The 27,021-nt window shown below is 39.0% G+C and overlaps 1 protein-coding gene across 6 annotated transcripts in view; it reads left to right on the top strand.

Moving 5' to 3' along the window:
• Scgb3a2 (secretoglobin family 3A member 2) overlaps positions 1–27,021 on the top strand; it is a 174,834-nt gene that overhangs the window by 44,154 nt on the left and 103,659 nt on the right. For 3 of the 6 annotated variants that reach the window (XR_012449010.1, XM_074076703.1, XM_074076706.1), the window contains 4 exons: positions 13,321–13,540; positions 14,030–14,229; positions 15,418–15,506; positions 17,316–17,587. Coding sequence is in view for 4 of the 6 variants with exons in the window: in XM_074076703.1 (XP_073932804.1) it covers positions 17,542–17,587 (46 nt within the window). In the remaining 2 variants the exon portion in view is untranslated. The remainder of the gene's footprint in view (positions 1–13,320; positions 13,541–14,029; positions 14,230–15,417; positions 15,507–17,315; positions 17,588–27,021) is intronic. The other 3 variants (XM_074076704.1, XM_074076707.1, XR_012449011.1) reach the window with 2 other exon arrangements.

Genomic DNA, 27,021 nt, shown 5'->3' with positions numbered 1-27,021 from the left:
GAGAAACTGCTATAATTATCTGCACTTAACAGGTTTAGTCTCACAGCATTCAGACTCTTCATCTTGACTTCAGGACAAATGGAAAGGTGACTGCTAGACTGCACTTTTGTTGGATATAACAGTTTCAGCCTAAGAAATAAGAAATTATAAAATTCTCCTTACCAATACTCCTGCACAGAATTTTCCATCATTACCTAGAAAACATAAAGAAGACATATTAAATTGAATCCTGAATGGGAAAACCCAGATATATTCTTAGTTAGCAGAGCATATACTGTTTTCATAGAAGCTGTGACTTCTTTCCTGACACCTTCCACTCCCCACTTCTTATTTTTTATCCTCTTTCAAAAACAGATGACTGTTTTCCCATTCATGCCTTTCCTGCTAACATTCTGAAAAAATTCAATAAAATTTAACTGTTACCAAATCATTTCAATGTGGCATTTCAGAAAGTTGGTTCATTCTCTTGGAAATAGAAATTGTCTATTTACTACTTGAATTTTATCAGGCACTAAACTAATGTCTACTAACATTCTTAAAACTATCCACTAGACCTGGATCTAAAATTTATAGATAGAGGTAAGGATCATTTATAACCAGCTAAGAAAAAAGAATTATCAGACCTAACCAGCAAAAGTATTCTGATACAATTACACTTAACTCTTCTTTTGTAAGTTTTGCAAATTGTGGCTTGTTCGCCAATGTGGTATCTGTTCCTAAATGGCTTTTTCCCACAGTTGCATTACACAGACTGACTATATATCCAATTAAATCCAATTACATTTCTTGAATTTAAAAAAACTGGCTGTATTCTCTACAAAAGAGCAGGTCTTGCTGACATAATGTAGGGTATGGCAACTGTGGATATGAATGTGTTCATTGTATAAAAAGGACATTTATCTGGTAGTACTGACAGGAAGAAATGTTGATGAGATTTAGTTTTGATAGCAAGAATCTCTGAGGGTACAGAGAAGAAGAGCTCCTAGAATAGTCTGAACCTGATGCTGTTGATAGGTCCTATTTGATTTCAGAATCTAGATGAGTGAAAAAAATTGATGAGCATGTGCTCACTATAGGCATCTATTTATATTATTTAATGCATAAGGAGGGGGAAAGGGACCTCTGCTCCCATAAATATTTAGCAAATGCAACAAGTGTTTTTCTTCTACTTGACAAAGTACTGATTTGACTTCCAATAATACTATCTGGTAGATTAAAGGTAAAGTTGAAAATGTTCATTTCCAATGATAAAAAGGAAAGTGATCTCAATCTTTTGAGTTCAGCACAATCTGACAACATTGTCAAGATGAAGTTTGGGGATTTATGCACATCACCTGTTCAAGCTGAATGTACACGCCCCAGTCATCCTACAGATCAGAAATATATCTGTTTTCTGCAATTCCATGAGAATTTCCAGTTTGTAAATTGGCCTTAAGCCAATTTAAAGAGTTAGAAAAGGATTTAAAGTTGAAGTATCTTTCTTTTCTCTACCTTATCTCTGGCAAAGAGTCAACCATGTCCCTAGAGTAAAACTTTCTATCTCCAGGCCTTTCTCACCAGAAATGTTTTGTTAATTTTATATTAAAAATTATTCTATAGTTTTCTTTTATTGATTTTATTTCATTTCATTAGGATCAAAGGACTAGCTAAGCTTAGCTAAAACTACACTAAGTCAAATTTCTAGAAGGTACTCTGCTCAGCAAAGCAAGCAGTCAAAAAGTTTGACTCAAATTTGAAATATATGCAAAGATACCTACCAGGTAAACTGAACAGGATCAAGGCAGTGAGAAGAAAGACACTTGGCACCTTCATTGCTGCACTTCTGGGTCTGAAGTTTGGTTGAACACTGTCCTGAACTTTCCACTTCTTTTCAGAATCTGGGAACTGAAGGTTCATATAGAAGAGGGCAACACAAGCTCCACCTACCACAGTGTGTAATAGGTATCCTTGGTTTTTGATCAACTCTGTTTCATAAGCTGGCTTCCAGGCTTGGGAATTGCCACCTACGTAAGAAAGGTGAAAGGAGGGTGGGTCCTAAATTTTGATAGGGAACAGTTCTTGTGGTTAGCTAGTTAGCTTGATCCCTAACTTCTCCTGTGATTATGAGGAGGCCCTCATAATCTGGATAAATATGCAGACATCTCTTTTCTCTCTTTTTCTGTCATGCATTTGCAAATCCTCAAGTGGTACATAGAGGGACATAGGGAGTTTCTTCAAGTCTGTGCCTTGGATCTGGATTGTGGAAACTGGGGTTTAGGAAACCAGGTAAATGTTGATACTCTAACCAGTATTGAAGATTGAAAGACCCTTGTCTCAGACCCAGAAGTCTGAGTCTTCTGCCAGTTTCCATTAAAGGGTTGCTGACCAACATGTTTTTTTCAAAAGTAGGGTAAGGGTAAAGTCTTATACCTTATAAGTCTCAGCCTCTATTAAGTGCTGTATTCATCACTTCGAATATACTACTAGTGATTATAAATGACAAAATTCATGTCTTCATGTAGTTTCCATGCATTTTTTTAAAGGAGGATACAAAACAAAAAGTAGTAAAGGATTATAAAATATATCAAATTGTGCTAAACAGCACAGCTAAAACACAGAGAGGATAATGGAAGTTTTGTGAAATTTTTATGACAGAGTATGCAGAGACAGTATTATTGAGTGGGTGACATTGAAACAGACTGTCTATCCCAGGTATAGAGAAAGGCAAGTGCAAAGGTTCTAGGGTAGAAGTGGGCTGAAATCTTTGAGAAACATCCAGGATGACAATCTGTTTGGAGCAATGTGATAGAGAGAAAATCAGGACATGAGATAAAGGAAGCAGTAAGGGCCTAGATCATGAATGTCCATGCAGGGCACAGTAAGAACTTTGGTTTTTATCAAAGGAAAAGTTTTTGAGGATATTAAGTGCTTTCCTGATGTTATCATTTGGGCAAATTGTAGGCAACTCAAATTTAAAGTGTTCTGTGTTACTACTGCAATCATTTACTGCCAATATTTTTCTTTTCATCTTCTCCCTCCATAGCTTTGTTTCTTTGCAGCTGATTAATCTGTCCAAAACCTATGTGTTCACCTTGATGTGTCCCTTTACACTTACCATGTACCACCTTCCACACTTAATTTGTTACCAAGATCTGTTTTTGGCTCTATGTCCAAGATAACCTCAGTTCTGGGCATTTCTCATAATTTTCCATTGTCATATCTAAAAGAATACCATGATTGTCTCTTTGACTTTTCACCATATCACTTCTCCAAAATTCTCATAGCAACTCAATAAATGAATCAAAAAAATACTGAATGGGCTGAAATGTCTTATACAGAATTCAAAAGCCTGCTTTTAAAAATTATCAGAGACCTCAAAGAGAATTCAAACAAACAGATAAATGATGATAGGAAAACCATCCAAAACCTTGACAAGAAACTCATCATCATAGGTGAGAAATTTAGCAAGGAAATTAAAAATGTGAAAATACCCAGACATATTGGAAATGAAAAGATCAATAAATCAAATAAAAACCACAAGAAACAACATCATCAGCAGACAAGATTAAGCAGAAGAAAGAATATCAGGATGGAGGTGAGATCAAGGAAATATTGCACTCAGACAACAATTTTTTAAAAAATGAGCAACTATGTCACAATGTTCAAGAACTCTTGGACATGATCAAGAGTCTAAATCTAAGAACCCATGGTGTAAAAGAATGAACTGAAATATAAACTAAAGGCATTGAAAACCTAGTCAATGAAATTATAGTAGAAATTTCCAAACCATAGGAACAGACATAGACAGCCATGTACAGAAGCCATTTTGAACACCAAATAGACATGACCAGACAAGAACCTTGCCATGTCGGATCATAATTAAAATGCCAGGACTAGGAAAAAAGAAAGGGTATTGAAAGTTGAGAGAGAAAAATGCCTACTTACATATAAAGATAAACACATAAAAATCACTTCAGACCTCTCAAACCAAACCCCAAAAGTCAGAAAAACATGAACAATATATTCCAAGCACTGAAAGAAAATAACTGCCAACAAAGATTACTATATTCAGCAAAGTTATCCTTCAGTTTGATGGAGAAATAAAGACTTTATAAGAATAATCTAAATCAGTTCATGTCCACCAAGCCTGCAGTGCATAAAATACTTAAGGGAATATTAAGAAGAGGAAAGAATAAAATTTAAAAGTGGAATAGATAAACACATGTGAACTAGGAATTATCAAATATATTAACCTCAGCAAACCAGCAAAACTCAAAGCTGAATAATGGTGAAAGAAAATAACAAGAAACCTGAGAATCAACCTGGACCAAAACTAATAGAAAGATAAAAAACAGTAAATATCCCTCAATCATAACCTTAAATGTAAATGGTCTTAAATCTACAATGAAAAGACATAGATTATCTGATTAGATTAAAAAGCAGTATCCTTCAAATGTTTTCTCAACATCTCTTGTTTCTTCCTCAAGGTTCTGTCCATAGAATGGTCAATTAATTTTTATAGAATGCAAACATGATCATAGGGCTCTCAAGTTTCTCACTGTTCCAACTCCTCCAGATGGGTTTAAGCTCTACACAATTTGGTTTCTTTCTATTTCTCATGCTTTATCCTCTACCAGATCACCCCCCGCTCCCCCCGGTCCACCTACCTAATTGTCTTGGTCCTTTTGTCTGTTCCTCCTTGATCAGATAAAAACAAAACAAAAATCCTTGTAAATCCCAAGGCTCAGTTAAATGACAGAGTTGCTCTTGTTCTTCTTCTTCCCTTTTCATTTAGATAAGACTCTCTTATTATATTATTTCATAGTTCATATTTTGGCAGATAAAATTATTTTAATTCTACATCTACCTGATGATCATGGAATATTTCTTCACCTTAGGGGGTAATATGATTGTTTTGTTTGCTGAAGTAACTAGGGAAGTGGCTTCAAAATAATAGGTACTGAATACATATTTGCTGAAAACATAAATTCAGCCTAATACATACTGATTTTTCTCGAGAATGAAGGTGAATGCCTTGTTTATTTCTGTGTTTTCAGTGTCTCCCATACAGTAGTCATTTATTGGTTCAGTCATCCTTTAATTCATTCATACTATTGGTAAAAATTCAAATTATCATTGAGCCCTACTATCTAAAAGTTCTCAGGTGAATATTGGCGAAATGGATGTGATTGTTGTTCTCATGGAGGTTAGTCTTAGCATTGACACCTATTAGTTGAATCTGTAAAGATCTTTCTCTTTATCTCAAATCAGTATTTAAATAGAAGTTTTGCAGCCAGTAAGAAAGTTCCAGTAGCCACTGTTAAGGATAGTTCATATTTGAAAAAGAATTGCTTTCTTTGGCCCACTTTGGTAGAGGACATTGACTGAGGTCTTGTCATGGAATATCTTTAGGTAATAGTAGCAATAGTAACAATATTCAGATGTAGGCTTGGCTAATGTCGGACCCAATGTCTTTGCCCCAAACACTGATTTTTATACATTTGACTCTGAATCTAAAAAAACAAGTTAAATTTTTTGTTATGGTTATGCTATGAATATGTATGAAAAGATAAGCAGTAATGAAGAAACAATGTAGTCTTTTGTTTTCACTTTGCAGAAATGAGATTTGAACTCAGTGCCTTTCTCTTGCTAGGCAGGAGTTCTACCTACTTGTGCTACATTCCCAACCCTTTTTGCTATCATTATTTTTCATTTTAATTTTTTTTGTGTGGCCTGAACATATCTCCTATAGCTGGGATGACAACACAGTAGCTTCTTGGTTGAGATGGCGTCTTGCTAACTTTTTGCTCAAGCTATCTTTGAACTACATTCCTCCCTGTCTCAGCCTCCCAGGTACTTAGGTATGAGCCACAGGTTCCCAACTTTTTTTTTCTTTTTGACAACACCATTTTAAGGTAAAGTAGGTGTTAGCTGGGCTTCCATGTTTACAACTATTCTCTAGAATAACTGTGTTTGCCAAAAGATTGGGAAGGATCAAATCATCTTTTCCAAATCTGATTGTGATGTTTAAATCCCATCAAGTCCATGCTTAAATATTTGAGGTGATAAGGAAGAAAAATTCTTTATGGGGAAATGAAACTTACCCTAGAATTTTCATTTATTTCTCTTAGTCCTAGACCTCAAAAGCAATTCTGCTTTTTTGACTCTATGATACTCCTTCAAATACATGTTAACAATGTCTGAAGTCCCCTCTAAAGCTCATTTATCATCTCCTTCTCATTTGATGTTGTTCCAAGTTTTTCTTCCTCAGAACATTTCCATCTTGTGTCCTTGTGGTTTTAAAAGGCCATCCTAGGACACTATTCCATGAAAGTGTGGTCAGTACTGTTCATAGCCTTCATGACTGCCATCCCCTCTCTCTAGGCACTAAAACTATGTTAAAAATGTCCATACCTTTGTACTTGGCCTGTAGGTACATCTTCCTTCACCTATGAGATGCTTCCAAATTTCCATCCTCAAATCTGTTTTTTTGTTGACTTCCCCACATGGATTTTACCTAGGGTAAACCAAATGTGGAAGTCTCTAAATTTCCCCACTTTCTGGGCACATGGAAACTGTATAATAGATGTATTTTTATCATTCAAAAAGCACTTATCTAAGACATAATATGTGTTAGGTGTTGGTAGAAGGAATACATAAATTTCAGTTAAAGAGAATTAAAAAGTGAAAAAATGCAAGGGAAGGGAAACAATGAAAACATTTCAAGAATTTGGGTTCTAAATGAAGTGGAAATGGGAGAATTGATGAAAGGGGATGTAGAGATAAAGAGAGTTTTAAGATGAGAATTGCTACACTTTAAATGTAGATTTTTGAAGACAGCTATCTAGTCCATTCTAAATATTTTTCTACATGTTCAAAACTCTTAGTTCCTTGACTCAATTATGAGAGTAAAAACAATATATGTCATAAGTCCTCTATAGAGCCCTCTGGTAGTCAAAGTAGAAAAGGCAGGTAGTATTTCCTGTTGAGGTAGTAAAGGAAGAAAATAGCTTGAGATGGTCATAGTTTTGAACAAAGCACTACTGAGAAAGAACACAAGAAACCATAGGACTCAAAACAGAGGTTTCTTTTAGCATTGGGAATCCTGGTAGCTTATTTCCAAATAGCAGCAATTATTGAACACAATCTTTGTGCTTTTGTTGCCCTATGAATACATAGCTGGAATAATCCAAACAGAACTCATCCAAGCAGAAGGAGTTCCTCCCTTATCCATGCATACTCTGCATTTGCACATCTCCATGATAGGATATCAAATTGAGAACTCTAATTTTTCAATGGCTTATTTGTTTCTTCTACCAGACTAAATTCCTGGACATGACCTTTTCATCTACTCCCAGAGTTAGGTACATTGTTTAATTTAGTGGTGTGTGACGTGACCAAATGGAAAAAAAAATCCATTCATGCTAATCATTTGTGGGCAAAGTATATTTAATGTTTACAAAGGAATGATACAGGGGATTACATTAAACACCAGACAACAAAATACTATTTTAAAAAGTCTGTTTTATATCAGTCTTAATCACTGTTCCTATATATTAATATTCCTTGGTCTTTACCCCCAAGCAGGAGGCAAACTAAAAATGGTGCTCATCCCTTCTTTTTCTTCTTACTTTCTACACTTAGAAACCAAATGGCTATTTTTCTTTACTAACTATAGCAGAAGCAGATTGCATCTCACCCCTGGAGATACCACATCCAACAGGCCCTTTTCCAGATAATTTCTGAATAAAAGAATATTATCAAAGTTCTGAAATCAGCTGTTAAGATGATATTTCCAGAATGTTAAAGAATGATTGAAATCTCAGCTTTTAGAGAAGGACAGACCTCCAAAAGGTCCCTGTGGAGCTGTGAGCTAAATTTCACACTTATAATTCTTGTTTTTCACATTTTTTTTGCCAAAACCCCTAGGGTCAAATGGGTTTTGGAATTCATATTTTTTTATTTCAGAAAAGTTATGGGATGCATTGGCAGAAAGCCCAGTGCTTTCTGTCTGGAGCAGCACCTACTATAAGCACCACAGTGCTTCAGGAAAACATGTAACATACAGATGTACTTCTAATTTTGATGCGGTTACATCTTGACAGGCCCATAAGTTGAAGGTGCATTCAATTAACCTAACCTATAGAACATTGTATCTTCAATGTCCAGAATATTTATATTGATCTAAAGTTGGGCAAAATCACCTCATACAAACCTACTGGTTAATCAAAAGTTGTCTATCTATATAATTTATTGAATTCTGTACTTAAAGTAAAAAATAGAATTAGAAGTTGTATGAATATGCTTTGGTACTGCCATAATGTTGAAAAACGAGGAAGTCAAACCATTGTAAGTTGGGGATTGTCTATAAATAAAATAGATGGGAGGGGTAGGGAAACTAAGAACTTGAGTAGGGTGGATGTACTCACTCTGCAAGGATGAATATAGAAATCTTAAACTGACTGAAATTTCCGTAAGAAAGGGACTAAGGTAGAATGAAGAAAATTAGAGTAAATAAATCAATTGAGATTATAATATGTATATATATATATAGAAATATCATAAGAAAACTCCCTGTGTAGCTACCTTTATCTCAAGCTAAAATGACACGCTTTTCATTTTATCTTTTCCCTTTTTTTGCCTACAAAATTGGAGAACGAGAGGGTGGAATAAGCCCTGCCCAGGGGGATGTCTGGCACCAGTGGGAGAGGGAAAGTGTTGGGAAAAGAGAGTAGGAGGGGAAACATGGTGCAAAAAAAATGTTTACACATTTAAGTAAATGAACAAATGATACCTGCTGAAGATACGCCAGGATTCAGGGGAGGGGAGAATGAAGAAGAATGTTTGAGGGGGTGAATTCATGAATGATATATTTGACACATTGTAATAACCTTTGTAATTGCCACAATGTACCCCCACCCATCACAACAACAAAGGAAAGAAAAGAAAAGAAACAGCCTTAAATTATCTCTTGACAGATTATGCTGACAAGTGACTCACAAAATAAAACAGAATCTTCTAGTTATCAGATTTTCTGTGGGGTTTGGAATTATGACTAGGGTCTGAGGCTGTATCCCCAATTTATGGACTTGTCACAAGGAATGAAAAGGACAATGCATGTGAAGCTCATAGCTCATGACACTAAAGGCTTAATAATTGGTTACAACTGCTTCCATTTGCTAGCTCATCTTAAACCTGGGTTCAATTGCCTGCTATTTCTCTTTCCTTATGTTGGTATAATCTTTCTTACTGTATATTTATAGAAATCTTCTGAAACTACTAACTTCTTTTAAGAGGGGCAAGCCTTTGGTGATGGAAACCACCCATGTTGGACACAGGACAGTTGTGAATAACTCTTGTTTAGCTTTCCCCATTGATAGATTCCTGAATCTCACTCAAGAGCATTTTGCTCTTCTCCAGCCAGGTGCTGACCCCTTCAGCAATGATTAACTGAACTGTGAAGCAGATAGAGAAGGGAGCATTCCAGGTACCAAATATAAATGCTTATTGGAAGAAAAGAACTTTAAAATGATATGTAGAAACCAATGAATTCTGTAGTGAAAGGCAGTAGCATATTTCTGGAGATAAAAAAATCAATTAAATAAGTGACAACATTTCAAATAAGGAAATACAGGGTAGGTCAGTAACAACCATAGCAAAAAGGAGAGTATGCAATGAAGATGAGAACAAATGTAATGGATTCTAGCTTCTAACACTCTTAACCAAACCTCTCATATTTTATTACTGAATTTATTCTTGCCAGTTCATATGATCTTCTCTTGGTCTTTCTCACATCTGTAATGCTTGGAATATATTTGCACACTCTACCTGGCTTTATTTCACTGTGGAGTATTTCCACTAGCTGCCCTGATAACATTTCAAGCTTACTTTATGAAACTAATCTCATTAACATTCTTTCCAATTCCCTTTCCCCAAACCTTTCCAGTTCTCTTGAAAACATCACCATTACCTCAAATCTCAGGTTTAGAGTCATCTTTGGTTCCTGCTTTTCCATAGCTCTTGATCTAAGCAGTCATTAGTTTTCTTAATTTATCTTTTATCCACATTTTCTTCTATTCCTTTTCTATCACTGTCTATTCCTGGGTTATCCATCCAAGTTCTTTCAAATGGATTCTCTGATATGCTATAGGCTTTGTATCTACCAGTCCTAAGGATTCAGAAGATGTGGATTTCTGACATGGTTCTTCCACTCACCAGCAATGGGATTGTTGTGATGTCCCCTCTCTTTTCCTCTCCAGCTTCCTTTGACCCTTAACATAGTCCCAAAGACAAATTAGACCTATTTTCAAAACGGTCAGTTTTTCGTCACCTCTTTCTTCTCTCTTTCTTTTTTCTCTCTTTCTCTCTCTCTCTTTCTTTCTTTCTCTTTATCTCTCCTCTCTCTCCTCTCCCTTCCTCCATCTCCCCTCTCTTCTTCCCTCCTTCCTTTTTCCTCCCTCCATCCCCCCTCCCTCCTTCCTTTTGTTTCCTACTCTTTTTTGAGGCAGAGTTTCAATATATAGCTCACACTACTAGACTGAACTAGGGCAGTTCTCCTGCCCTATCTCCTAAGTGTTAGGAATAAAGACATTCACCATGCCAGACTCTTCTTTATCTTCTTACTGACACTTCCATATTTCAGACCCTATCAATTTGTTGAACAGTTTGTTTCCCGTGATATTTGGTTTTATTTTAGGACAGTTTAGATTGCAAAAAAAAAAATAAAAATATAGTATAGATCTCACGTATATTCTTAACATGGTTTTTCCTGTTGTCAACATTGTACTTTACTCGAGTTAATTTTTCAAGACTAAGAAGCTAAACCCTAACACATTATTGTTAACTACACTGCAGATGTTATTCAGATCTCACTAGCTTTTCCTTGCTGTCCTTTCTCTACCATAGGATGCCCTCTAGGATGCTATATTACATTTAGCTGTCATGCTTCCTTAGCCACCCCCAGTCTGTGCCAGCTTCTCTGTTATACCTCGTTGTTCATGATCTGCACAAGTTTTGAGGAGCACCCAAGTATTTTTAAAAATGTTCCACAATTTTCCATTTTTTCTGTTTTTCTCATGATTAGACTATAGTTACTGACTTGGGAAAAAGCATCACAGAAAAGACATACTCTTCTTACCACTAATCAGGGATACATGCTATCAACATGACTTGTCAATGATGGTTTTAAATTTTATCAACTGGTCCAGGTACTATCTGCAAATAATCTTTACCTTTTGTAGAAAGTCAAGAGACACAGCTGCTGGGGGGAGAAAAGAGTTCAAGTCCATGTCCCTGACAGTGGAATATCTACATAAATTATTTTGAATTCACCCATGATTTCATAACTCAGTTATAACCCTTATTAATATTTTGTACACATTCTTTTTTATTTTTTCCAAGACTGGGTTTGGACTCAGAGCCTTCTGCTTTCTAAGCAAGCACTCTACCACTTGAGGCACACCTCCAACCATCTTTAACTGTTTTTACACATGATTATGAGTCTGTGAAATCATAATTCATGTATAATGATTTTTTTGAGACAGGGTCTTTCTATGTAGCTCAGGCAGTACACACACTCATAATCCTCCTGCATCACAATCACAACTGCTAGGATTATGCCAAAAATAATGATTTCAACAAATTTAATATTATTAGTTTTTCATGTTTTTAAATTATTTTTCTTAGAGATGGGATCTTACAATGTTGGCCAGGATAGTCTTGAAATCCTCAAATCAAGCAATCCTTCTTTTGAATACCTGTGGCTATAGGGTTTACCACTCCACCTGCTTTATTTAAATGATTTTTCAAAGAACCCTTTCCCCTCTTTTCATAACTTCTAGTAACTTCCCCCCTCACTGTGAATACTGTGCTGTATACTTAATGGTGTGATTTACTACCCAGGTGCCCTTTTGCCTAGCATATATCTCTTATGGCTCACCACTGGAGAGCATGTCTGCAAATTTTCTTGGCGAAAGGAGCTGCCTGTCCCAACTTTTGACACTAGAGAAGCCCAAATGATGCATTCCCATACAAATGGTCTTTCCTTTTTGGAGGGGAACACCATGGTGAGATAGCACAGGCTACAATCTGCTTGGCAGTTCAGGGAGCATCTGGTTGGCCAGTGGGTCTCTGATTTTGGTTAATTGTTTGTTCTGTCATGCAACACATGTTTATTGAACACCAACTGTACTGCCTAGTATGCTCCTAGGAGTATTGTAGGGGGTGCAGTGGAGAAAAAAAAAGGCAACAATTCAAAATCCCTGCTTTCATGGAACGTATATTGTGGGAATAACAGTGGAAGAAAAACAAACATTACAAATAAATATAATTCACAGTATGTTTGTTGGCAAGAGGTTTTATAAAAATCGAGCAGAGAATGAAGAAAAGAAGTTGTATTTGTGTGTAGGAAGGGAGGGATATTGCAATTTTACATAGAAAATTGGAGAAGACTCATGGAAAAGATGGGATACAGATGAAGACTTTTAAGTAGAGACATGATCTTGGTGACACCAAGCTATTGCCTGAATTCTTTTGATCAAAATACCTCATATCTGCCTGGTTTAACTTGATGCAAATATCCAAGATTGATCTTGTATAGGCAAAATGTAAGCTGTTCCCTGCCAATGTGCTAGACACTAACATTAAATCATTGCTGTAGGTCCAGATCCCACTTCATGACCAGTTGTGCCATAAGATTCTTATTGTTTCTTGCTTGAGTTTGGTGAGCTGCTCAATATGTCTTTCAGTTTGAGAATGAGACGTTGTTTGTTTTATGCCCCTTCCTCCCAGACATTTAAGGTTCAATGCCTGAACCATGATCCAGGACCTGCAACTAACTTGCAAGTTGTGATTTATTTATTTATGCATTCGTGTATGTATATATTTATGTATGCATGCATATGTATGCATGTATTTACTTATTTATAATAGGCTCTTTATATATCACCTTGCCTGGCCTTGAACTAGTGATCCTCTTGCCTCAGACTTCTGAGTTCTGGGATAATAGGTGTGTGTGAACACACCCAGCCTTACAAGTTATGTGATTCTCTTACATTCTGTTGGATCTTGGAATCCAATAGACCAGTCTGGAAAGTGTCAGTGAGTTGTGATGAACTAGAGTGGTAAACTGGGATATATTATAAAGGACTAGGAGCTGTGATTTGGGCCTCTTTCTGGGTCTTCATGGAGCACTCATTCTAAGTGCAAGTGAAGCAAGAGCTCCTGAAAATCATGACCAATGAAGACATAGAGAACAGGTTGAGGCAGCTGTTGTTAAGGTCATAGATGAGGCAATAGAACTTATGAGTAAGGCCATCAGGTCAGGTCCTCTGTCTTCCCTAGTCACAGAGACACTTGTTAAGCCACCAGTGGAGGAGGAAGTTGAATACCTGCAAGGGTTGCTGGACCTGGATAGCTGTTGTCTTATATCAAGACTATAAGGATGTTGCAGGCCATGATGAAGGATCCAAAGGGAAAACCACTGGTGACCACTATTTGGTTCTGCAGAATGAAAATCTTTTCCCACAGTCACTGGCTTCCTTGAATTTTATTCACAGGTCATGTAAGTAGCACCTTGCACCATGACTATTTCCTTGAAGAACAAGAAAAGAACTGAGAAAGAGATTGCCCAAAACCAGGCCCATGAAGGCCCCATAGTTGCCTTAGCTGGTACATAGTAGGTCTGGGACCAGATTGGCCAGAGGATGTAATGAAGAGGTCCATATGCGATAATTGTACAATGTGGAATTCATAGACAATTATTTGGGAAACTAATACAGAAAAACAAACAAATGCACATATTTCTCATATATATGATCTCATTTAATCCTTTCAATATTATTTTTTCATTTAACAACTTTGTGAGTGCTACTGTGTGCCAGCACATATTCTAAGTTCTGGTAATACAGAAATGAACAAAAAAGTTCTTGGTCTTTAACTCTCAGCAGTAGATATTCCTAGGCACAGAGTAGTTCATTCATTAAAAAACTGTAGTCTGTACTGGAAGCTGTATTGAACACAGTTTACTTTCATATACTTTCTTATATTTCAGGTTGACTACACTACAATTAGAGAAAAACCAAGAAATTATTGAGAGAACTTGGAACATATCAGTTTGAGAAAGTAGGGAGGTCCATGGGGGAGAGCACCACTGACGTACATGATGAATCTGCGGCCCCTCCCAAATGGACTGGTCCTCTGGAACACCAGGAGGGTGAGGTCTGTCCATGGAACTGCAGAGAAGCTCTTCAGGTGATTCAAATGCATTGTAAATTTGAGAAACCCTATGTTAAATGATAGCACTGGTATATGTGTGTGTGTTTGTGAGATGTTCATTCAAAATGAACGATTTTGACAGATGAGAAAGTTTGAAAGAAAACTTAATGGGGAAAATACCTTCAAATAGGAATATGTGTGGTTTTATGTTGTTGAGGACTTATTGGGCTAAATTAGGACATTTTTTTAGTGGACTATACATAGCCATTACAACTTTTTCATTGGAGTGAAATAAAAATTACTGTGGTTTAGACGGATTCTCTGCTTCAGAATGAATTAGTATACTTCTAAGGACTTTTGGGAGGGTATGTCAGAGGAAAGATGGGTGAGTTAACTCAGGCAAGTAGAGCAGTAAACTTTCTCAGAAGTAACACTGATCATAATGAGGGCAATTGATGAGGAAAGCAGACAAGGCTGGATTTGAGAGATAATGCGTTTTAAGAATGAATTGCATGGTTCGTGTTCCACTGAAAATTTTGTTGGTCCCAGATGTTTGGCTCTGCTTGATACCAGTGATTTTCTGGTAATCAAGGGAAAGACAAAGGAATATCATGTTTGGCTATGAGATGGATTTATTAAATCACTCTAGTGCTATTCTTAGTGTACTCAGAAGGGCTGGCAGAGTGACTCAAGTATTAGAGTATCTTCTAGCAAGTGTGAAGTTCTGAGTACCACCAAAAAAAAAAAAAAAGAATACTCAGAAAACTGAGGAATGGAAAGAAGAAAGCTTTGAGAAGTCTAGGTCTTCTGCTGTGGTACTGATCTCAAAAAGACACCTCAGAAATTGGCAAGCACAAGAAAAGGAGAAAAAATTGAGACTACTTCACTAAGGTGGAGGAGACTGACAAAGGGTTCACAGAGTGTTTACACCTACATTCAGATAAGCCAAGGAAAAATTAGGTGGTGAGGTGTGTGTGCATGTGTGCCTGTGATTTGTTTGGAAATAAAGTGATGAGTACATTCAGCCAGAGTACGGCAGAGAACATGACATATTGGGAGACTTGGGTTATTATTTTTCAGAGGGGAGTTGTCAGTCCTGTTACATAGGGCAGAGGTCATAGCAGCCATGAAAAAGTGACATAATGACAGGCTCAGGACTCTGCATTTGGACTAGTTCTGACCCTGAGTGATTTGGAATCTCAGTTTCATCATCCCTACATTCAGAATCTCAGGACTTCTTGAGGATTCAATGGGAAAACACATGGGAAGCCCAGCACAACATAAGGGCCTGGCACAAACCATTGCACACGCAGGTTTGTTCTCACTATCTTTATTACTTTTCTACTTTTACTTTTCTATAATTTATATCTGTAAGGTTTAAAGTTAGTAATTTATTTTTTTGAATATTTTAAATATCCCTATAGTATAAATTATCAAAATATGATTGTAAGTTGTAAGAAAAGAAGATGCAATTCCTTTCAGTGAATTTTTTAAAGCACTGAAAGTTAGGGATCAGGGGCATGGCTCAAGTGGGAGTGTGCTGAATGTGAGGCCCGGAGTTCAACCCCCAATACAGTCAGCACACCCTGAAAATTAGCCTGAGCAGTCCATAATGTAGTAACCTATTGTGAATGTGGCCAATTAGAACCTCATTCACTCTGACCTCGCTCTGTTCACTGTCTTTGCTTCTCCCTCTTTCTCTGATCAGAAGCTTCACGCTCTGTTTTGCTTTCCTTTATTTGTATTATTAATAATATGCATGACTATGCTTTTTCTCTTTCACAATTATGTATTTCTTGTTTTCTTTGTAGTTTTCTCTTGGTCTTCACTTTTCTGATTCTATTTCTAACTCAGCTCTTCCCCTAGAGACTGTTAATCCCCAGTGTTGTCTTATTCCCTTTTATTTGTCCAATAAGGAAGATTGTAAAACCCAGAAGCATTATGATTTACTTTATCCACCTCATTATTAAAGGTAAATGGAGTAACTACAATGAGCTACCTATTGCCACCTGTCAACAGTAAATCAGATCATTAAAATTTTTATAGTTTATTGGGAATACCAAGGAATAGTTCATGAACTGTAAAACCCTAAACTGATAAAAATAGCAGTAATTCTAAATCTATAGTACTTATAGCACAATTCATAGAGGACAGAGGAGGAAGTCATTTGAACTTTTCTGTGATTACCTCTCATATGTTTTTTTTTTAAAGGTGAACATTACTGTTTATGTGGATTTGCAGACTGATTTAATTCCAATGGGTTATACTGATAAGGACAAAAAAAACCTAACATTTGTGTTTTGTTTAGGATTTCTAATTTATGGTATGTGTCAGAAGGTGATTAGCTTTAGGGTAATCCAACTGTGCCCTCCATTTTTATTTATTTACTTTAATACATTTAAAAATAATAGAACCCAAAAGTACTCCATTCAAGTAAGTGGGTAAGTGGCTTTTACCTGATCTCCAACCAGCCTTTTTTTGTTGTTGGTGGTTGTTTTTTTGATGACTTTTGACTGATTTAAAATCAAAAGATTTGCATTATTTCTTTCTAGTAAACACTATCTTAATATCTACATAGTAACATTTTTAGCTAAATATTAGCTGCTATTTGAAAAATAAATGTAAATAAAGTAAATTGTTGGCAATTCTTAGGATTAGAGAAGTAAAGAGTTGTATACTTTTTAAAAATGTAATTGCCTCCTTTATTAAGCAAGAAATTTTTTCCATTTATTTGCTATAAAATGTGACAGAAATGTAATATGAATGTTCAATATATTTCATGCTACTTTTTCTCAAAAGATTAGTATAGTTTATTTTTGAGAACATGTTGATTTTAAAACAACTTCTTTGATAGGACAGTTATTAACATATCCTCTTCTCTTCAGCTAGATTCAAATTTCTAATAATCTGAAACCAATAAAGAAAACTGGACAGAAATATATTGGTCATGTGACTATGCAGTTCTGTGGTCCTGCATTTAATGAGGATTAAAATTCTTACCTTCAACCAGGGTGGGACTCCTGATACTAGGTGCTTGGTTTAACTGCCTTATTTCTTCTCAAAATCCTTTGCAATCTAGAATATTTCTTCTTCATCACTATCCTTGAATTTCTCTTTTGCAGGTGTGGTTTATAATTCCGGAATTTTTAAAAGATAAAATAGAGAGATTTTCATCTAATTTTGTATGAAGGTGATTTCTTCTACAAATCCCTGCTGATTCAATAAACCATCAAATCGTTACCAGAGTACCAGGCCAGAGGCTTGACTCTGAGGGGCACAAATAATTAGGTCTGGCCACTGGTATGGAAATCAACCCAAAAGTAACGGTGGAGGCAGAAGAGGAGCTTAATGAATATGATTCATATTCATGATGTGGGAAGACACATCATCTGCGGTGAGCTTATGTCTAAGAAGGAGAAGAATTGGGGCTGGGGGTGGGAGGCATGCATGGATTAAGCAGTCTTGCTCAAACTGATGTGGTTCATCATTTCTTAGTTCTGTCTGTGAGCATGATTCAGGTAATTCATCATCACTATCTTTGCTTTAGGGGACAATTCAGTTCCCATGAAATGACTGCTCCTACTTAAGGGGTATACTCAGTTTCCATCAAGGGCCAACTGCTCCCACTGCTAGGGAGGGATCACACCATAGGATGATCTGCCTAAGAGATTCACTGTTCCTGAAATCTAAGGAGACTGCAGATTTAGGGCAATGAGGAGATTATCAGATGTTCTTTTCTTTGTTTTAGCAATCTATAACAGGATGTTATAAAAGCTGACAATAAAATACTCTCATCTTGATGTCTTCACACATACCTGCAAATGAGATAGGTTAGGTAAACTTAAGACTAATCACCCTTGTATCATCAGTAATTACGCAGACACTTCTTGAATCATTGACATCACTATGTGCAGAGTCCAGGAGGAATCTGACCCAAAGTAAAGTAGATAGATACAAAATGAAGGCAGAGAAGCAAGGGTTTTATCTTGTTTGTAATTATTTGCAGGCTGAACTTGGGAGTGGTGCTTTTTACAAAAGGCAATGTCTAAAATCATTATTACCTTGTTACCCAAAGAGGTAACGTTTCTCTCATGGAAATGTTCATGCACTAAGAAACAATCAATTCCTTTTTTAGTGAGCTAAAGTATTATGAGATAAGTACGGATAATAACACCAGTACTTCTTGAGTACTCCCTGCACTGCAAAACTCCAGTTTCATTAGCATTGGGCTAATTGCCATATATGGAAACTGCTATTACAAATCCCACATTAAAAAGGATGACTGAAATTTGAGAAATTCTCTGATTTCTGCCAGGACACGTGTCTAGGTAGTGGCAAAGCCAGATGTTAGCCCAGGCATTCTAAATCAGAGCACTGTATTAGTATTATAGCATGCATTTCTTACTGAGTCAAAGTCAGGCTCTCTTTAATCCCTATCCAATTTTTCTAACTATTACCCTTTGGAGCCAACCAGAATATGTTAAATTTCCCTCTCTTGTTCATTTCTGTTACAAAGAAAGTATTAATTGGGCACTTCTAGGTGTTTAGAAATGACCTTTGAGCTCCTAATACAGGTGAAAAAGGGTCTATTATGTCTGCTGTCATGGTGTTGACATTTTTATCCCTTCCATTATCTGAAATGACCCACTAAGTTTTGAGGATTTTCCTTTCAGTAGCCCTATTTTTTATACCATCTAGGGGTACTGATTCTTTTTCTCTGCCAGATAAAAATTAAGAGACAGGAAAAAGTAAGAGTTTAGCAAAGTTTATTGGGGAGACAGAAAGCGAAAAGATATTTATTGGGGAAACAGAAAAGTGAAAGCTAAAGTAGGCAACTCCTTCAAGGAGATAGGGACCAGGATATCGGTAGTCTACTGATGCCCTTCGGGATCTTCCCTTTTAAGGTCCTCTCTCTTTCCTCCCCCAGGTGGCATGGGATATACTCTCCATTTCAGTTTGCCTGGGCTTCTGGCACCCTCTGTCCACGTGGCCTTTCCCTGTCCCTATTTTGATCCCCTGCCTGTGAGCATGCAGAGAAGGGGTCCTCCCAGTTCCAGGACATGTAGGGAATAAGTAGCCCGAGCATCACCAGCACCACGTAGAGTCTGCCAGCCATGTGGAATCATTTTTCCATGTCTGCCTGTATTCCACTATCTATCCCTCATTCCCCCCGCTCAATGGCACCCTAACTGCGGTTAGGGATCAGGGGCAATAACCATTCTGGCTTTTCTGACTAGACAGGGACACTGTAAGGGTGCAGTCATGGAGCATCCTTGAAAAGGAATGCTGGCCAGTCCAGTGGACTGCAGTGGATCTGAGGCGGGGACAATTTCCATCTCCATGACCATTTGGAGTTTGATTGATTCTAAAGAGAGGAGACAAATTTAACTAAAAGATTGAAAATGCAGAGTTCAAAGATGAGGAGTAGGAGAATAGCTAATAATGGCCCTAGAAGGAGAAGGAACCAGGTAACAATGGGTAACCATGTCTTGATCTGATTCCATACCTAGGATGACACCGCGACTGTAGTGACTGTTCCTTAAGCCATTTTGCTTGTTGAAGTATTCTGTCTGCCCTTTCCTCTGCCATCCCAGAGTTATTAACATATGTGCAGCAGGAGGTGTTTGCAACAGCACCTCCCCTCCCTGTTCAGCCAGGAGAAGGTCAAGGGCCAAATGATAGTCCAGGACCATTTTTGCTAGAGCCCTGAGGGATTTTTGGAAGTCCTTAAAGTTTAGTCCTGTATTCTCTGTCACCAACTCCACTGTTTTAGTTAAATTTTTGGAGGTAAGATAATTATTGACTACTCCATAGGAAATACCAGCAAATGCTGCTACCAAGGCCACTATTCCGACCATGATCAGGGTGGAAGTTTCTCTCTTTTGTCTGTGGGTGTCAGTAGCCAAATGGCCAAAAAACTCCGTAGACTGAATATTGAAATTGTTATAGAAAGTTACATAGTTTGTTTTGGGGAATCACTTGTATGATGGCCCACACACCTTGAGTGTGATTAGGATTTAAGCATTGGAGGCCCCGGACCCAAGTAAGGTTTAGGAAATATTCCACAAACAAGAACCCCTATTCAAGACAGAGAATTCAAGCTCCCCAGGGATGGAGACTATTTGCAGGGATTAGTGAGGGTGGGATTTGTCCTGAAAAGCTTAAAAAACTAGCCTGTAAAGTACTTAAGAAACAGGGTTTGGTACAGTTGTCTTTGTTCCAAGCAGGGAACCAGTTTTGATACTGTGTGATGGAGGTTGCAAGTAGTAATCACAGTAAGGGTGCAGTTTATGGTTCCTGGTCCAGCATTGGAGATAAAGGTCATGTTCCATGACCAAGGGGCAATGACACATGAAGGGTGAAACTGACAGGGTAGAGGGACAGTGGGTGTGGAGGCATGACCATCCTGGCAGCTAGTAATATTAATGACCAAGCCATTCTTAAAGGGACAAGTTCCTGTGCTCCCAATGGGGAGGGGAACGAAGTCTGGGTTTCTGAAAACTCCCAGGTCCTCTTGGGGTTGGGGAGAGAGTTAGGGACATAGAGATATTTGAGAAAAGCAAAATCATGGTATACCAGGTATATCTAGCATCCATCATGGGGGAGATACCCCAGTTAGGAGAACCAGTGAGTAAGGGGTTGGGATCCCTAGAATGTAATCAGAGACTCTGGAGGATAAAATTAAATTGAAGTCATGTGGATAAGTAGGCCATGGTAGGCTTTTTGAAGCAAACCTAGCAGTCTGAGAATACAGAATTTGGGTATGTGAGGGTGTGAGTGAGGTTAAGGAAAGAATTTGAGTTCCAGAGGCCCCCTCACCAGCAAGGAGGGGAGAAGAAAAAAAGATCCCTGTTAATTACCTGAAGAAATTGGAATGTGCTCTTTAAGACTTTCAAAGAGGAGCTCATTGGAGGATTAGACATAGAGGAGACCCCAAAGTAGCACAGATATAGAATAGAAAGAGAAGCAAAGGAAAAATTTCTCTGAGACAGTCCAGTCAGAGGGGGCTACAGAATATAATCCCACACTGGAAATAATTATTACAACTGTCCAAACATGACAAGGGCCCAAAAAAGTCCCAGCGTCACTTACCTGGAAATCTGAAGAGTAGTTTGAGACCCTCGGTCAGTTCACAGGAGAAAGCACTGTCTAGAGCTGTCAGGCTCTGTGTCAGCTGTTCCAGTGGTGATGGGATGTCCTTCTTCCTGCAGTTCCAGTGCTTTATCCGTGAATAGTAAATCCAGAATCTAGTCCTGCCACTCACACTGTTGTTTGAGTGGATACGAAGAATGGAAATGGGTCTTCCCATGGGGGTATGTGTAAGTTTCAACCGGGGTGAAGACTAGGTCTCCCAGGCAAAAGAGGGGTCCATTCATTTATTTGTTCCCTGGGAATTCCCTGTCTTATTTCAGACAAAATTTGCTGCAATTTTGCAAGTTGAGTGACATGGGACACCAATTGAGCCATCTCTGAATCAAGTAGGAAGTTGTTAATAAGGAATGGCCTGCCATATAGAGCCTCAAAGGGAGTCAGGTCCTGCTTCTCAGGGGTATTTCTAAGTCTGAGGACTGAGATGGGCAGGAGTTTAGTCCATGGGGACTGGGTTTCCTGGATGAGTTTGGCCAGCTGTCTCTTTAAGAGCTCATTGACCTTTTCTACCTTATCAGAGGATTATGGCCACCAAGCACAATGGAGACCATAATTTATCCCCAAGGCTCTTGAGAGCCCTTGGGTCACTTCAGCTTTAAAGGTGGGGCCATTATCACTCTGGAGACTTTCAGGGAGGCTGAATTGGGGAATGATTTCAGTTGTTAGGATTCTAACTACTTCTCTAGTAAATGTGTCCTTTAGCACTAGAAACAATTTTGAGTAAGGCTCTCCCTGGCACATGGGTAAAGTCCAACTGCCAGTCCTCACCAGGCTAAGTTCCTTGTCTCTGTGTCCCCAGGGCCTGGAGGCACCTGTTTTTGGGATTTGTTCTTTGGCGTATTTTACATCCTTGCGCTACCTGCTGAACTGTGTCCTTGAGCCCTACTCCCTTGAACACCTTCCTTGTTAAAATAAGGGTATTTTCTAATCCTAAATGGTAGAGTTGATGAAGTGCTTTTAAAACTTTCCACTTAAGGGCTCTAGGAAGCCCTAGATTACCCTCGGGGGAGATCCACCAGCCTCTATGATCCAGATGGTCACCTTGGATTGTGGCTTGTTGGGCTTCCTCTGGCTGGTAATGGGGCCTCCCTGGGGGAATTAGAGATTTCCCCCACTCATAGAAGAGGACCAGCTAGTAACTCCTTGCTGCCCTTTTTGCAGCCTCATCAGCAGTTCTGTTTTCCCTCATCAGCATCTCCCTTTTGATGGCTAGAGCAATGAATTACTGACACTTGTTTGGGCAGTAAAACAGCCCAAACTTCTAGGAGGGCACGGGTCTCTGTGAATACTTAACAGGGGACCATGTGTCCATTAGCATTCCCTGTTCCTTCCAAATAGCTGTATGGGCGTGGAGGATTAGGAAGGAATATTTGGAGTTGTGTAGATATTGACTCTCCTCTCTTTTGATAATTCCAAGGCTTTTGTAAGAGCTGCCAATTCCACAAGCTGAGTGCTAGAATAAGGGTCCTACCCAAATTATGCCAGAATCTGATACCACCATGAATCCTGCATGTCTGTTTCCATCTCCGACAAGCAAACTTCCATTTGTACAAAATACTAGGTCAGGGTTTTCCAGGGGGTGGTCCGTTAGAGCAGATCTAGCAGCATAACTTTCTAATAATACTTCCTCACATGAATGTTTGGGTTTTCCTTCACTCTTGAGCAGAAAGAAGGTGGAGTTGAGGTTTTGGCATGCTCATAAGGTGATCTCAGATCCTTCTAGTAAAAGAGCCTGGTGTTTGAGGCTGTCAGATAGCCATAAGCCTCCCTTGGAATTTAGAATCCCCCTGTATCTTGCATCATGTGGAGTGTAAACTGTCGGGGGTCTGCCCAAGACAAAGGGATCAAAAGGCTTACAGCACCCACTGCCTGCAGGCGTCCTGGTCATCCCCTAGCTTCATGATCTAATTCTTTACTTAGATATCCTACTGGCTTGGGGGCAGGCCCAGTTGTGTTACCACTTCCAGGGCCAGAACCTTCCTCTTGAGGACATATAGTTGGAATGTGTCCTGCATGGGTAAACTCAGGGCAGGGGCCCTTGTTAGAGCCTTTTTTAATTGATGAAAAGCATTAGTGGCTGCACAATCCATTCAATAAAAGGCTGGGAGTGCTTTGGTCCTCTAGGAGGGCCTGGCATAGGGATGGAGTCAGATTTGTACAGCCTGGGATCCAAATCTTGCAGTAGCCTGTTATGTTATCCCCAGAAAGGCCCTCAGCTGTTAGGGTCCTAGGAAGAGGGAAGGCTGAAATTGGCCGTATCTTATGGTTCTCTAAGGACCTCGTCCCTTTAATTAAAACAAGCCCCAAATGGGTAACTTGGATCTGACACAACTGAACCTTCTCCCTGGATACTTTATAGCCCCAATCTGCCAGGAAGTTTAGAAGGGGCTCGGTAGCTCAGGAAGTGGTGTCTTCCAAAGGCTCACAGAGAAGGAGGACATCCACAGAGTGCACCAGGAATGTTGCAGATAGGCCCATTCCACTTGGTCCTGAGGTAGAGCCAATCCAAACAGATGTGGCTGTTCCTAAACCCCTGGGGAAGAACGGTCCAAGTGACTTGGCCTGTTTTTCACTTGGGTCCTCAAAGGCAAGTAGGCGTTGACTGTCAGGGTATAGTGGAATGCAAAAGAAGGCCTCCTTGAAGTATAAGACTGAATAATGGGTTATCACCCAGGAGGTACTGAGCCAAGAGAGCATAGGGGTTTGGGACTACAGGGTGGAGAGGTATTACTGTCTCATTAATCAATCGGAAGTCCTGGACTAGCCTCCACTCCAGTCCCCTCCTGACCCCCAAGATAGGAGGGTTACAGGGGCTGGAGCATTCAATTAGGAGTCCATACTCTTTAAGTCCCTTGATAATAGGAATCTGGCTCTCTCTGACTTCCAGTCTCAGTAGGTAGTGCTTTTGGCGAGGGATTTGGGAGAAGTCTTTGAGGTGTATTATGGCCAGAATGGCCATTCAGGCCCTTCCCACCATCTGGCCATCTGTTCACATAGCCAGATCCACCTGAGATTATATTAAGAACAGGCAATAGTATTCTACAGGAAGCAAAAGAAACTGAACCTTTAATTGGGATAATGGATCTTGCCACAAAAGCAGAGTTGGTATCTTCCGAACTATCAAAAAGGAGTGACAGAAGTGGAGATCTCTCTGCTAGCAGGCAACAAGTTGAGTGAAATAGTGCTCTAGGGTCTGGCCAGATATGTTCTGAACAGTTACTCTATTTTGGGTCCTGGGTCCAGGGAAGAAAGGTGTGGTGGAAAACCTCACTCTTGTGTTGATTGGGAAGCTGATCTTTCACTGTTTGACTGTGAGCATGACCCAGGGCACCTCTGTTTTAACTGTGGTTATAGGAACCTGAATGGGAGAACTTGGAACATCATTGTTCCCTGGAAGGTGGTGAGCCTGATTCTGTCTGGTTTCAGGAGCCTTCCAGTGGTTTCCTTTACAGATGGGGCAGGGTCCTGGAGGTAACCTTTGCCTCCAGGGACACGCCCTCCTAAAGTGGTCTTCCTGTCTGCACAGGAAGCAGGCTCTTGGGTTAGGGCCTGCCTCTGAAGGAGTCCCCCACATGGCCATGATCAGTGCCTCCTAGTGTTTGTCCTTTCTTCTTTCCTTTTCCAGGTCCCTATTATAATATATGGCAGTAGCTCCCTGGACCAACTGATCCAATGACTCGCCTCCCCTGGCCCCCAGTTATTGAAGTTTTTCTAAGAATATCCCAGGCTGATTGTGTCAAGAATTTATCTTTTGGGATGATCTCCTCCTCCTGTGTATCTACATTAGTATGCTTCTGGATGGCATCCTTTAACTGCTGAAGGAAGCCTCTCAGAGGTGCAAGATCCCCTTGATGAACAGCAGCCAGCTGGGAGTAATTAAGGGCCTTTACCTTAGTCTTTCTTAATTCCTCTATTATGCAATATATAAAGTGATTTCTTTCCCAGACATGGTCATCCTCACAGAATCCACATTTGGTGTTCTTCAAGGGAACTGCCTGGTCACCTTTGGGAACCTGCCCCTGCTGCTTTGTACAAAGGAAAGGTAATAATTGTTCCCAGAAGTTACTGCCTGCTCCAAAATTCTGTTTTTCCATGGAAGTGAGAGTCTGTTCTAGTAATAACATGATACCCTTCCATGTCATATCATCCAACTGGGTAAAATGTTGGAAGGTCTGAACATACTGTTTCAATTTATTGATATAGCTTCCTAATGTCTTTTTTAAATTTTTATTTCTTTTAGCAAAGAGAAAAGGAGATATGAACAAACTCAGGCTCAAATTCATCCTCCTGCATGAGGAACATTCCTGAGTGGGACCTTTAATTCTTCTTTGAGGCAACAAAGGGAACAGGTTATCTCATGTACTTAGATTGGAATAGAGATCTTTCTGGGCAGGTGAGGCTGATAGAGGTGGCAAGGGTTTGGGTTTAGAAGGGGAATCATCCTTTTTTGAGTTAGGCTCTTGGGGCAGGGGAGAGGGGAAGAATCCAACTCTTTGGGGGCACTGGGGGTACCTTAGAGCAGACCATGGCAAGAGTCTATGTATCCAGCTTACATTCTTCCATCCATTTAGGATGGTCTCTCAAATAAAGGAAGAGCTGGATGTGAGGGACCTCCATTCATTTTCTTTCTTTTCTATAGATTAGGTCTAATTATAAACTAGTACTGTAGTTAAGGTTGCCACCGTCAGCCCAGGTTTCATTATCTCCCAGTGGATATTTAGGCCAGGCCTCAATACAATGGAATATTAAATATTAAAACATTAAATATTAAAATATTTCAAATTAATATTCAATAATATCAAATGATTAATTAAATTAATCAATTATTTAATAATTAATTAATTAAATATTAAATATTTAATTAATATTTTATATTAAAATATTTAATATTAAAATATTAAAGCCTTTTAATTTAAACTCTGGGAGTCTAAGTCCCTCCAACGTTTTAACAGGCAGGAGAGGGGAGTTCTTTCAGGGATCTTGAAGGAATTTGTGCCCATCTGTGGACAAGAGAAAGGGACTTGTGAGTCAAGGTCCCCAATCAGACATCTCCAATTAGGTCCTGATTCCTTATATTGGGTAAATGATACTGTCCAAAGGCTCTGAAGAGGATAAATTCTTCACTCTGTAAAGAATTAAAGGATGGGGAAATAAAGCAAAATAGGATTTATGAAAAACAGAACTATTGAAACAAAGTCAGTCACCATGATTGTGAAGTGGATGTTGGTAGCATCAATGCCACAAAGCGCACACAGATAATGAAGTCAGCGAATGAAGGCAAAGTCAGAACAAAAAGGCTTCTCAAAAGTGAAGGGGACCCTGGAAACCAGTAGTCCCCCTCAAGTGCCCAAGGGCTTTCTTTTCACTCCCTTCTAGTCCCTCCTCTTCTCCTTCTCCACGTGGGACATGTAGTCTCTGACAAGGGGAACGGTGCAAGCCAATCAAACAAAGGGTTGCAAAAGGAGCAAGGGACCTGCTGAGGGCATAGCCCAGAGAGCAGACAGCAAGAGTCAGCAGGGAGTGTTCATTCCCAAAGTCTTTAAGAAGGCAGCCCATTGCTGCCTGGGCCAATGGGGTTGGCCATTCATGATGGAAATCTGGGAGTTTCAGTGCTAATCATGGCTGGGGGGACTCCCTGAGATGATGCAGCTTCAGAGGTACTGGATACTCAAAGATCGT

The sequence above is a fragment of the Castor canadensis genome, chromosome 6 (assembly GCF_047511655.1).
Source record: "Castor canadensis chromosome 6, mCasCan1.hap1v2, whole genome shotgun sequence".
NCBI lineage: Eukaryota > Metazoa > Chordata > Mammalia > Rodentia > Castoridae > Castor > Castor canadensis.
Note: the sequence above shows the minus strand (reverse complement) of the source record. Positions and strands in the feature narration are given on the sequence as shown.